Below are 14,739 nucleotides of genomic sequence, written 5' to 3' on the forward strand. Positions count from 1 at the left end.
TTTAACTGTTTTTCAAAAACATTTAACTTTTTTTGTGTGTGCAATAATGCTCAGCCATATTTATCTTATGACCATTTGTTGTTTTTTTCTTTTTTTTTTTTTTTGTAAAAAAAAAAAATTCAGTTTACCATTTTCCACTTTTTGAAAAACCAAAAAAAAAAAAAAAGATATTAAAATAATAAATAAATCCAGATTTCCTCAATTTCTTTCAGCAGTTTCTGTGTTGCTAATTAACAGTTTAATAATTAAATTAAAAAAATCACTTTAAAAAGTTAAGACATTTACATTTTTAGAGGAGACATTTAGCAATAAAACAACTAACAAATTTATTTTCCATGAACACTTTCCAATTTATGTGCAAACAGACCAACATCTACTGAACTATTTTGAAAAAAAAAAAAGATTTCTCCACATAAACTCTTAAACAACACAAAGACAAGCGACAAGTAACTGGGTTGGAATAGGTTTATTTAATCTGTAAACAAGGTGGTGAAATTAATTTATGGCATTTCTCAGTTTATGCATATGAAATCAGATTGTATCCAAGATGTGTGAAAAAGTACAGGGAAAAAAAGAAACCCACCAGAGTCACCTGTACAGATCAGCCACAATGCCAGAGCTCCAGCTGATACTAAAACCCCACAATCATTCGGGAAGATGTTTGATTCAGTGACAACAGATTCTCTACGTTATGGCACAGGACACACATTATGAGTGTCACACTTGAACATTTGGACTTGATGAAGCAACAAGTTTTGAGAGACAGTTGTATCGCTGACGACTCGAAGGCAATTCAGTCCACAGTCATGACAGTATAGGTTTAATTCGATTCAAGTGTTGATGTGGAGTCTGCGATCAGACGCTAGTGTTTTATCGGTTAGCGTTTATAGTAGTGCGTAAATAACCCAAAAAGTGACAAAAATTGGTCAAACTATACTCCAAACCGCCGATAGCCATGATCTGAAATGGCAGTCGTCTTGAAAATGTATTAAATATATATTACATAAGCTAGCAAAGTAAGTGCGATGACGGAATGTCAATAAACATTCAATTGTGGGGTTGATTCGGCGGGAAAACGCTACCTGCAGCCCAAAAATTAAGAGTAAAGCCAACTAAATGAGGCCTTAACTCCAGACCTTGGGGGAAAAACATCAATCTGTAATTCAGAAAGTGTCACGTTTACAGTTCCTGACACACTTCGGGTTGAGGAAGATTAACTAAACTGAGGTTTGTTAGTGCAGACGCCATATTTAATGTGACAAAACCACTAAATAAGCTGTCCAGCCTAACTAGGGTTCATTCGGTGGTCTTGAAGAGGTGCATACGGTCCACCGTTCCCAGATTTGATCTAGGACTGGGAGTCTGAGTTTAGCTCAAGCCCTTGGTATTCAACTACAGTCCCAAAAACGTTCACGAATGAGCAGAAACCAGTCTTCACGCTAGCGTCTGGTCTGAAACGCGTCATGGGATCGCAGTGCCAAAATGGGGCCGGACACAATAAATGGACATTTACGAGAAAGAAACAGGGTTTGGGTTGCACAAAAATGGAAGTAGAGTTGAAAACCATTAGATGATGGAGCAAATCTCATCTAGAAAGGTTAGCAGAATGAGCAGCTAGGATTGGGAGGTGTCTTAGTATCCAGATTTCCTCAGGTGTTCAGCCATGTGATACGCTTTCTTGTTGAGCAGCCCTCCATGGGTGCCTTCCTTGCCCATGACAATAACCAATGCTGGAGTACCCAAGGGGGAAAAAAACAAGAACAAAAATCAACAAACTTGAGGGGAAAATAAAAAGAAACGACTTTCCCAACTTAAAAAAGGGATGCAACTGTTGACTAGATTCATTACCCTTCTTTGCCATTAAGATGTCCAAAAACTTTACATGTGTTTAAAGGGGGGAGGGGGGTCTTCACAACTTATTTTGGGAATGTAGGTAACTTGTTATTTTTTTTTGTTTTCCTAAATTGTACTACTTGATAGCTAGAACCCTGAATCTCTCAAGTATTTTGCCATTGAATATGCCTTCTTATTCAGGCCGCCACCGTGGACCCCTTCTTTGCCCATTACAAGAACCAAGACTGAAAGAGAAAGACAGAGAGAGGAAGTTAAGAGGACAGGAAGATCCCAGTTCGGGACAAAAAGACAAACCAAGATCAACGAGGCCAGATAGGACAGAATAAAAAGGAGAAAGATGGAGATGGCATGCAGGCAGAGTGAAAGACTAGAGGCCTACAGGAAATACCTTCATTTAGATAACACGTATAACTTCCACTGACATTTTGTGCATTTTAAGAATAAAGCTTTGTTCGAGGCACTTAAACTCAACTTCACTGTAAGTTCAATGTTTCTGAGTTATGGCTATTATTGTGGCAACATCAATTTCAGATTTACACACTCCTAAAAAAGAAGAAAAGTCTGTTTTTAGAATCTTCAACAGTTTATCTGACAATGAAACAACTATATACACATCTGTCACACTGTGTTGTACTTTATGCAGTATTGTACTGTAAGTTTACTTCATTAAATAAAGTTATTAAATTATTTAAAATTAATTAAAAAAATTGAGAATGTCCTTGTTCCATTACAAAAAAATTAAAAGTTTATATAAAAAATATATATATATAGTATTACTTTATATACAATATAGTATATTATAGATTAAACATTTTATATATTATACTATTTAAAATTAATACATTTATAAATTATAAATGAAAGTTTAAAAAATTATAAAAACATTATAAATTATAATTAAAAAGTCTAGTAAATAAACTACAAACTAGTGTTGTCACGGTACCAAAATTTCAGTATTCGGTACCGATACCAGTGAAAATCCACGGTTCTCGGTACCAATTTCGGTACCAAAGCAAAACACAAAATATGCTAATTAAAAAAAAAAAACTTTTTAGCACTAAAAATAAAACCAATGCCATTCTTTATAGTTATTTACAATTGTGTTTAAAGTTTTTCTACAAGTTATATAATTATGAAAAACAGTAAACAAGTTTCACCCAAATTTAATTTGTCTTTTCATTTATGAAATTTAAACACATTTTATTTTTGGTAAATAAAGGGGATTTGCTATTAAAATTAAAACATGGAAGAAATATTGTGATTTATTTCTTTAAAAAATAAAGTGTTATAAATTTTTTCAACAGTAGTAGCAGTATCACATACATTTTACTAAATAATAGTAATATTTCTAGCACAATGCCTTTATGTAAAAATTAACTTTTAGGCCTAATGAATGCATATTTGTCATTTTAACTGAACTTAAGACTGGTGGTGATGCTTAAGATATTTTTGGTCATTGTCATAGCGCTGAACCGGGTTTGAACGGGACCTCGGTACTACTGGTACTTAAAGAAACCTGGTACTGTCACATTTACATTTTTTTTAGTACCGACTTGGTACCGAAGTACCGGGTCTTTTGACAACACTATATATATATATATATATACCGTATTTTCTGGACTATAAGTCACACTTTTTTTCATAGTTTGGCTGGTCCTGCGACTTAAAGTCAGGTGCGACTTATTTATCAAAATTTATTTGACATGAACTAAGAGAAATAAACCAAGAGAAAACATTACCGTCTCCAGCCGCCAGAGGGCGCTCTATGCTGCTCAGCGCTCCTGTAGTCTACACTGAACAGCATAGAGCGCCCTCTCGCGGCTGGAGACGGTAATGTTTTCTCTTGGTTCTTGGTTCTAAATGAATGCGACTTATAGTCCAGTGCGACTTACATATGTTTTTTTCCTCGTCATGACGTATTTTTGGACTGATGCGACTTATACTCAGGTGCGGCTTCTAGTCCGAAAAATACGGTATATATATATATATATATATATATATATATATATATATATATATATTAAATACACACACAAATATATATTTATAATATTGTTGTTGAATTATTGAAAATTAATGCACGTCCGGAGGGGTAATGCAGCACATATTTATCAATTATCCCAATACCACATGATTAAATTACTGAAGTCTTGCATGTCTTGGTCCTATGGATATACTGAAAGTAAACTGTTTGCTATTTGTATCCTGTTGGTTTCTCCATAGGGCTTTTGGAAATAGCTGAAATAATCTGACAAAGTGAACTGGAACCGTAATGCAGTTAATCACAGTTCAACACCTTATAATGTCTGTCAGCCAATCACAACGAAGCATTCAACAGCGCTCCATTATAATGAACGTTATTATTATGTTACCATTTTGGTTCAGCAAAGACCAAACAATTAACATATTAATTTGGAGCTGCAGATTCACAGCAAGTGTTGATTAAGTGTTAGGGTGTACTCAGACTAGGCACGGTTGCCATGAACCGGGCCCGAGTACGATTGTCCCCCCTCCCCACTCCCCCTCTGGCCTGCACTCACATAGGGTTTCAGCATTCGTGCCGGAGCACGCTTACGTCATTATGGTGCGACAGTTTCGGGATAAACAGGAAGAGCGGCGCTCTCTGAACACAATGGAGTCCATCGCTCTGTTTTCTTTGTGGATAATTTTGTGTCGTTTGGTCCACAGCCCTCTCACAGCCTGTTTTTAAACAGATGTGTCGTCTTAGTGGCGCGAAAATTTTCACGTAATCGAGCTGCTCGTATGAGGAGGTTTGCAAGGTACCAGCTGAGCTTTTGGAGCGTCGCAAAACCGTGATGACACGCGTCCTGTTCCGTGCTCCAGCACGGTTAGCGCTCACACTGCATGACCCACCTCTTCCAAGCGGGCCAGGGCCGGCCAATCGAGCCGCGCCCGGTCACGGTACGGAGCACTCACACTAGTCAAACGAACCGCGCTTTGGTGGTCAAACGCACTCGGGCACGGTTCAAACTGGCTAGTATGAGTACACCCTTAGAGAAATGGAGATGTAGCATGCGGTTCATTCAATTCAAGCAGGTTTAGTTCCTCTTCTCAATACATGTCATGAGCTATATGAAAGACTGAATCATAAAGGAACACTATTTCAGGAAAAAAGGAAATCCTCTCAGATTTCAGAGTGAGAGACCCCAGATGTGTGTGTAAGAGTAGCAGAAACACACATGCATGTGAGAGGAAATGTACCTCAACAGATCCCACAAACTTCCTGAACACCTGAGCTCGAGTCTCGGGATCAGCCGAGGCGCTCTAAAATCACTAGCTAGTTAATGAAACCTTGCTTTTTTTTTATTTAGCAAACATTGTGTAGAAGACCCACCCTGGTAAAAGCAAGATTGGTAAAGAAATGCTTATTTTCCCCACCGCAGTTAAAAATATGTTTTTGTCAGACTACTGAGTTATATAGGAAAGATATATTGAGGAAAGGTTGACATCTGCAGTCTTATTCTTCTAGCACTCACACAAATGGAAGTTGTACTAATAAAAGACGTTTGTGAGAAGACAGACTAGTACCTTTGGCTGCTTTGCCGACAGCGACGTTGTACGTGGGCTCTCCTCCTTGACTCTTCGTCCTTATGTCCATGGTCCAATCACTGTCGACCAGGAGGCTGTCTCGGATAACGGAGCACTTCTTTGAACCTAAGGTCAGGCCATTGGTGAAGAAACTTTCTCGGTCTTTCCCTACTAGGACGTCGATTTCTGAGGGCTGGAGTTAGGAAGATAAAATAAAATAATTGTACACGTGGAGCTGTATCTTCTTGTCTAGTGTTTTACATTTGAATATGGATTAATGAACAGCCAAATGCAAATCAAGAAATGCAGGCAGATGGTTGAGTATGATAAACTATCAGCGAGATCTACGCAGATTATGTTAAATAAACTAAAGATACAATATCATAGAAGTGTCATCATGCACTTTGAACACCAATGAGACACTAAAAACACAACTAAAAGCTAGAGAAGTTAAATATAGTGGGCTCGTCAGTTAAAACTAGCTGTGTTTGTGGACAACGTTCACTTTTAGTGTGAAAAGATAAGTTACCAGCTGGCCCTGACAAGATTTTAACCCGTTTCTGTGCTGAAATCTGCCTGACAACTGTTTTGATTACGTGTAGTGTCTAAGCTGCAGTCACACCTGTGAACTATTTGCAAAATTTCGCAAAAAATAAAACAAAAAACACACATTGTCAATAATGATGTATGAAGCCGAGCGAAGACGTTCAAACCAAGAAGCGTTCTGTTGGGAAACATCACATTCACGTGACCAGTTTGAACCCAAAAACAAATTTGTGATGGGAAATGTTGCTCCTGTTGAAATCACTGGATTCTGCCCACCAAATTTAGCTGAGCAACAATAAATGTGGTCTGCACCTTAAAGGTTAACGTATTTGTATAATTAAGTGGGCAAAAAAATGTCTGTTGTCATTAAGTGTAGTGATGTATGAAGTCAATTTACAACCATGCAGCTTTCGTGGCTAACTTGAACCCATTGCGAAATTTGTGTATTTAAATTTTTTTTTTTCCCTGCGCAAATACACCTCAATGTAAAAAATAAATATATTACACAAAGTTTAAATAAAAGTAAACATAAGCAAACACTGTGGAACCAAATAAATAAAAAATGTAAAAACAACAACAACAACACAACACAACACAATTTTGGAGAGTATCACAACAAATGTGCATGGGTTCCTGTGCACGGAAACAAGGCGCAGTGCATGCCTTGCGATACTCTCCAAAATGGCGTTTAGGTGACGCGTAGGATAAGAATTGTTGAATAAAGTCATTATTAAAAAAAACATTTGTGGACAAAAAGTATTCTCGTAGCTTCGTAAAATTACGGTTGAACCACTGACTATTTTATCGATGTCCTTACTATGTTTCTATGCCTTGATGGTGGTCAAAGAGCTCTCGGATTTCATCAGAAAAAAATCTACATTTGTGTTTCGAAGATCAGCGAAAATCTTACGAATTTTCTATTTTGGGTGAACTATCCCTTAGAAAAACAGCACAAACACTGGACAAAGATTGTGTATTTTTTTAAAAGGCTACGCATTCGACTGTATGCATGCGCTAGTGTACGCATACATTAACAAAGCATACTTTGGGTTTAAAGCTAAATTCCAAATCACATGGATTCGGTTTGAAATTACTCAAGTTTTGACTGCAGTAACTCCAGTAAATGTGACTGCACTTTTAGTTAACTGTTCACTAGACAACCCAACAGCTAATCCAGCTTTGTTTGTACTGACCCGCTACGGATCTACCGAGCCATTTTCCCTCATGCCAAACCTCATTAAACTAAAAGCAGCTACTCTTCGGTGAGAATCAGTGAGCTGATGCTATTTACAGTTAGGTCTGGAGGCACTTTTATGGTGATAAACACAGCCTTGAATTTCATGAAGCCTTGTTGAACTCACTTCTTTCTCTAGTAGTAAAAACTAGTGCTTTTACGGTCAGTCCAAACCTGTGTGAGGGACGGAGGCTGTCGAGCTTTAACAAAACGTCACGCAGGTCTGAAACAACACGAGGATGATGAGGTGTTAGGTGAACTATACAGAAACACTTTACAACCAGAATCTGGTTCTTTTGATCCTCAAAAACGTTCAACTTGCTGAATTATTACTAATAAGGGAGATAAGATGACATCTGACAGCAACTTTTCCAATCTCTTTCCAAAGCGGGAACTCAGCTATACAGCTATAAACAGATTCAAATTTCTGTAACACTGCAGTCAACATGCAATATGAGGATTTCCACAACTTTTGACCAATGAATTCCCAGTTTTGAAAACTATGGAAGTCAATAGCTACCATCAAATGTTTGGTCACCAACACATACATATACATATTATATATATACACACATATATACATATTAGGGCTGTAGCTATCGAATATTTTAGTAATCGAGTATTCTATCAAAAATTCCATTGATTAATCGAGTAATCAGATAAAATGTGTTTTTGCTTAATTAAAGTGCAATATTAATTATGCAAGAGAAAATGAGACTCCTGGGTCTCTTAAAATTAACAACTAAGTTTCCTTTTTTAGAAAAAAAATGAATTTTTTAAATGCATAGAATGCAATGCATACATCAAAAATAAACATTTAATTATTACCCATTAAGCCCTTTCACAAATACAGACTTTTCCGGAAAAATTCCGGTAAATTGCCGTAAAGAGATCATGTGTGAACAGTGTGGCAATTTACCGGTATGAGAAGTTGTAACATTACCAGTAAATTGCCGGAATTCTGCTGTGTGTGAACGCAGAAGTAAAATTACCGGTATGAGCACGTACGAGTTCAGAACGCGGTGACGTAAGACGTCTACTCTGGGCCAATCATAACAATGTGACGCATTCACGCACTGTTTAAGAAAATAAAATCAATGTCATCCAACTGAAGCGACAGTGAAATTAAAGCGCTTCTCCTTATTATGAGATAATGCTCCTTATTATGAAGAAATATGTCGTCATCTGAGAGAAACTGTTAGTGATGCAGTAACGTAGGATAAAATAACTGTTAACTGTCTCCGAGAGCAATGCATTCACAGGACAAAGTCAGGTCATCAATAAACTGAAAACATTGCGTCTTATCTAAAAAATAAAAGACCATCACAAACGAAGTAGTAGTGGAAGTATTTCTTGTTCCTATTATGACTTTAGTCAATCTATTTGGGGATCCTGCTACTCCACAAATCCTGTAGCTCTAAACCAGTGGATCTCAACCCGCGGCCCGTCATGAAATCACATGCGGCCCATCATGCCGAACACGATAAAAATAATAATAATAACTTTAAGTTTTACAACTTATTTTAGTTTTTACATAGGGAAAAACACATAGGGTACAAACGAGAAGTCGGAGCAGTGGAGAAGAGTGCTGGACATTCGGCATCAACTTTCGGTTTGCCCCGCAACACACTTGAGGATGTTCAGCCCGTCTTTTTCCCCTATTCTCCCAAAACAGCTTATACTACTGTTTCAGCTATTAAAATAGTTCAGTTTTGTATGTTGGAGCAGTTTTTGATCGTTAAACAGGCCTATAAGTTTTGTATGTAAAGCGGCCAGCACAGAGAGAGAGTTTACATAGCCTGTTTAATCAGCTTAGCCTTCTCAAATCATCACGAATTGTCTAAAATAAAAATCTAAAGATATAAAACAGTTCAAGCATGTAACGATGTTTTAACGTTAAACCCAGATGTGCGCTATATCGAATATTTTGTGCGGAGAGTGCAAGATAAAGCACGCTTTTTTGGGATAATTAGGTGCCAGCGCGATCATAATATAAAATAAAGAAATAAAAAATAAAGAAAATAAACATGCTTTCTGCCGTCTCGTCTTGAACAGGAGAGCTTACAAAAATAAACCGAAACTCAGCGAATACATGCCTCACAGACATGATAAATATATCTATAGAAAGCTTTAAATTACTACTTAACGAAATAACAAAAACAAACAAACAAACAAACAAACAGTATTATTGTGAAATATTATCACAACTTAAAATAAGTTTTCTATTTGAATATACTTTAAAAAAAAAAAATTATTACACAATCCTGTGATGCAAAGCTGAATTTTCAGCATCATTCCTCCAGCCTTCAGTGTCACATGTAACATCAGTCGATCACATGATCATTTAGAAATCATTCTAATATTCTGATTTATTATGAGTGTTGGAAACAGTTCTGCTGTCTCATATATTTGATCAATAAAAGGTTAAAAAGAACTGCATTTATAAAAAAAAAATAATAATTCTAATAATATATTTTCTTTACTATCACTTTTAATCAATTTAACACATCCTTGCTGAATAAAAGTATTGATTTTATTTAAAAATAAAAAAATAAAATGACTGACCCCAAATTACTGACCAGTAGTGAATATTGTTATTACTAAATATTTATATTTTAAAAACATAGCTTCTTTTTTTTTTTTTTTTACTTTTCATTCATCAAAGTATCCTAAAAAAGTATCACTTTCTGAAAAAATATTAATCAGCAGAACTGTTTCCAACTTTGATAATGAATCATCATATTAGAATGATTTCTAAAGGATCATGTGATAATGATCCTAAAAATTCAGCTTTGCATCACAGAAGTAAATGATCATTTAAAGTATAATACATTTAAAAACAATTATTTTAAATCGTAATAATACATCACAATATTACATTTTTTTCTGTATTTTTGATCAAATAAGTGCAGGCTTGATGAGCAGAAGAAACTTCTTTCAAAAACATTAAAAATAGTAATGTTTCCAAACTTTTGGTCTGTACTATATATATATATATATATATAGTGTATGTGTGTGTAACGGATAAAGGAAACTCATACAGGTTGGACCAAAAGAGGATGAGTAAATGACAGGATTTTCATTCACCCAAAAAATCAAATTCCGTCATTTACTCACCCTCTTTTAATTTCTAGCCTGTGTGACTGGTTTCTTCTGTGGAACACAAGCGACAATGTTTTATAATGTTTCTGTGTTTTCTGTCCATACATGAAATAAAGTCTTACCGGTTCAAAACAACATGATGGTGAGCAATAGTGAAATAATTTACAACAACTATCCCTTTAACCCGTTAACAAGAAAGCAAAACATATGTTTCACATATTTTAAAAGTAACCTTACAAGCAGCATTTGAAAGTAGCACATTAAACTGGGGGGAAATAAAGGTCACTGTGACAAATAAGATGAATTAACGCCCATTTATGAAGCGCCATCTTGAACAGCGGGAAGAGGGCAGATGCTGCGCAGATCCCATATTCTGGAATGACTCTGCGCAGATTCCGCGCGCGGCGCATTCCCGCCAGTACACAAGTTCACGTCAGTTACGCAGCAGTCTGCTGATGGTCGAGTCTGGCCATCTGCACTAACAACACTTTCCTCTTTATGACCGAAAACACGTTTGTTTAACTTCGTTAAGTCCTTACGCGTTCTCCACCTGGACTTGTAACGCGTCTCGACATCACAAAAACTATATATACATATTTTTTTAACATTCTGGCGATTTTTAAACAAAAACAACCAGCTAACCTCAATGACACAGTGACAGTCTCAGCCTAAATAAACAAAACGACGCAAGAAATCGAAACGCTCTTATCCTGGGCAAACAAAAATCTTATTTATTACTATGTGTTTGTTTAATAAATTAGTATCCAGCGTGTTATCTTTCATTCCCATTCAAGCTGCTCAGGCCCTGTGTTTCTAATAAACTGGCTGACAGTTTGATCGAAACCCCGGCTGTGTTCCCAACCCTCGAGAGTCTCCTACAAAGACAGCACTCCAGAGCTCCAGCAGCATTTTGGCGCGTTTTCAGTCAGGCGTTAAAAATCCCGCTTTAATCTACGCCACGTCAAACAAGCAAATCCAACTGAAAAAAAGCGTCACTTTGGCGCGCTAATTCCAAATTAAACACGGTTTAGAGTCGCTCTCCGAGTCCGCGCCTGTGCCGTCTAGGTAGGGCAGGCTACTAGTGATTAAAACACTGCCTCTGTTTTCAGCCCTACGCTAAAGGCAGCATAAAGAGTGCCGTTAATAACGCGTATTTACCGTGATGTTTACGAATGTGCCCCCCTCCTGCGCTGCCCACACGTATTTAGAGTCCGAGCTGCACCCAACAATGGCGGAGTCCTGGCAGCAGCCGTCCGACATCAGGTTATCCACGTAACTCTGCCACGACATGTTTGCCCTCTGATTTCAAACGCCTACTAGCTAGTCTTAAAAAGATGGGACTGTCAGTCTCGGTTCGCGATTACCGTATATCTGGACGTCCCGCGCACGCACGCCCCCTTCTCTAATGAGAGTTTGAGCAGTAAAGAGTCCCGGCTCTTGGGTGTAGTCCCTAAAATATCCCTTCGCGCAGGCTGCGGTCCGTTAGAACACTGCCGTATGCGCGGATTGATACGCTTTCTGTTCAGTTTGCGGAGACTTCAGTTCGATGTGAGACTCTACTGGGAACCTCTCCTGATTTTTAAACAGTGGCGGCTGGTGAAAATTATGTTAGGTGGGGCTGTCATATTCGGTTATTTTAAATAGCTTGGCCTTGGTAACCATGGGACACCAGGTCTTATAGCATTGTGGCTCCCAGGTTGTGGAATGCTTTTGCTCAAGACGTCTGTCAAGCATTCACCCTTTTCTCCTTCAAAACCTTTTTTTTTTGTCTGAATATTACTCTTTAGCTCAGAATCTTTAAATTTTACCTTATTATTAATGTTTATGTTACTTGCTTGAATCTTTAACCTAACTTTTGTAACTGAACTCTGTATATTTATATCTGCCCTTGGTATGTCTATCTTTGATGTTGAGGTTTATTTAGTTCAATTCCTTAACCTAGGCCTATATTGTAAAGCGACTTTGTTGGAAAGGCTATATAAATAAAAAAATCCTATTATAATTAATAACCACCCAGGATACCAGTGCTCTGTGAAAAGTAATTATTTAATGCCAATATTAAAAGGTTGAGGCAATTTTGCACAAAAACAAACATATTGCACAAACTTTCTATTTGCATTTGAAATTTAACTCAAACAAAATACTTAGTCATTAATTAGCTGATTAAATACAACTATTACCTGCAACAATTTTGAGTGATTTCAAACAAATGTTCCACAAAATGTACAGTAAATAAACATAATAAACTCGATACTTTAGTAGTGGCTCGCGCCCATTGCTCGCGCCTCGCGGCCGCGCGCAGTTTGGGGCGCTAGGCGAAGCGCCCATAGCTGACTAGATTTTAGCTCGCTGATTGGCTACAGTTTATGTCAAACATTTATATCTAAAATCAGCAATTGGCTAAACTGCTCCAAAGACCCGCCTTTCTGGGGCGCTTTCTCCAGCTGATCACGTGTACAGATCTAGACGGGACGTGTAGAAAAACAAACATTTTGAATTTCTATAATATTTTTCAAATATACTAGCTGCATTTACTATCTCAAACACACAAATATTGATAATTTTATATATGATTTATTTATGTATTTACATGTTTTTGACTGCAGTCTATGGTATATGCTCATGGGGGGGGCGGCGCCCTAGCGCCCTCTATTGGCCAGCCGCCCCTGTTTTTAAATAAAAATCTAACAGGAAGAGTGATATTATAAATATTCCCATTGGTAAAAGAGAGGTTAAGGCAACGATAAAAAAAATAAATGATAAAGAATTTTATCATCGTCGTTTTCTTTATCATTAATTTTTTTATCGTTGCCTTAACCTCTCTTTTACCAATGGGAATATTTATAATATCACTCTTCCTGTTAGATTTTTATTTAAAAATCAGGAGAGGGTTCCCAGTAGAGTCTCACATATATATATATATATATATATATATATATATATATATATATATATATATATATTACCGAACATTTAACTTCATTCACCTCAAAAGCATTTCAAAAGGTTGACAGATATCTATTCGATATATATATATATATATATATATATATATATATATATATATATATATATATATATATATTACACGTATTAATTCAGCAGGTGTTTTATTAAAGTGGTTCAGTTTCATTTATGCATTTATTATTGGCTGGCGCAATCTTACTGATATAATCCGGAGAGAGTTTGTCGGATTTGTGTTATTCATATTAACAAGCCCTTTTAAGAAGAAAGCAACACGTTTTACTTGTCCAATTGAGATTAACAAGCAACATAACACTGCTTGAATGATCACAAAGTATTAAACCATTTCTCAAGCACAAAACTTTGCCCCATTGTGTCTATGATGCGCCAGCGACATCTTGTGGATCAGTGAATCTTTCCAAAGATACATGACTTTTAAATGCTTTTATTGTAAATTTGCTTACACTGACACCACTTTATGTCAGTCTACGAAATTGTGACTTAAAGTTGGAAATAAACTAGGAAAACCCTAGAAGTCAAACATGTTTTGGTAGGTTTTAAAACCAACCTGCTCAATCAAAAGATCATCAAAAGACACTGGAGACTTGAATTGGGCTTAAAAACATGAAATTTGTTCTGATTACTTAACTCGCGTTACTTTTAATGCATTACCCCAACACTGTTTACAACCACAGAACCAAACACTCTCAAAATCTTTCATTCAAAGGTTTATATCGCTGACACATCGAAGTCAAATATCCTAACACTGATACCATGTAGGCTACATACGAGTATGTTTTCCTCAGGTCCAGATTCACCTACTTTGGCTACTCCAAGCCAGAATAAGCCTGACTGTTCTCGCAAACTCTTGCTCAAAAAAATGCAACTTCCCGTTTAGATTTTAAATTTAGAGAGATTCCCTCAAAGCCTTTTTATATCTCAGAGAAGCTGATTGAACTGGACGAAACCACAGCGTCCAGCCAACAGACACGTCTCAGTGTCTGGACGTGACAAATAGCACCTGTCTTCAGGCGATTGAGTCAAAGCCCTAGTATGGTAAAAATGCAAACTGGTTTCAGTACTTGGACACATAAATGCAGCCAGCTAAAATAACAAGCGTGTCCCACTCATTCACCACAGGACCGAGGCAAATACAATAAACAATCAAAGGTTGTGTAACTTCTGAGTGACACTCTGAATTCCAATGCGACTTTTGTTGATATTTCGAATATACTTTTATCTACAGCTTTATTATCACCTTTCAGGATTTTGCTATGACTAAATCCACCAGTTTTCAGAAAGCTGCCTCTGTGTCTTCTAATATTCAAAACCAAAACAAACACAGCCTCCCCTACTTATTGGAATAGACTCATGCCTAAAATAATGACCTGAACTAATAAACAAACTCCATGAAGGATGTTTCTGTGTACACTAGCTGCATTCCTCCTCGCCCCCTGCGTGAACCTTTTACGAAATGCTCAACAAAGAAG

At 36.8% G+C, this 14,739-nt stretch overlaps 1 protein-coding gene across 2 annotated transcripts; it reads right to left on the reverse strand.

The window, feature by feature from the left end:
• Nucleotides 1-451: 451 nt before the first annotated feature.
• Nucleotides 452-11,719, reverse strand: LOC132131194 (profilin-2-like). 2 transcript variants are annotated; one of them, XR_009428855.1, is made up of 4 exons: nt 11,444-11,719; nt 5,404-5,596; nt 1,849-2,078; nt 452-1,730 (listed from the first exon to the last, which is right to left on the reverse strand). XR_009428855.1 is itself a non-coding variant. In XM_059543194.1 (3 exons), the coding sequence occupies exons 1-3, from the start codon at nt 11,573-11,575 to the stop codon at nt 1,633-1,635; spliced, it is 423 nt and encodes a 140-aa protein (XP_059399177.1). In that variant the 5' UTR covers nt 11,576-11,713; the 3' UTR covers nt 452-1,632. The 2 variants fall into 2 exon arrangements, 1 of the variants encoding a protein (XP_059399177.1); XM_059543194.1 differs by lacking the exon at nt 1,849-2,078 and having other exon boundaries at nt 11,444-11,713.
• Nucleotides 11,720-14,739: the final 3,020 nt, after the last annotated feature.

This window comes from Carassius carassius, chromosome 48, assembly GCF_963082965.1.
Source record: "Carassius carassius chromosome 48, fCarCar2.1, whole genome shotgun sequence".
Classification (NCBI taxonomy): domain Eukaryota; kingdom Metazoa; phylum Chordata; class Actinopteri; order Cypriniformes; family Cyprinidae; genus Carassius; species Carassius carassius.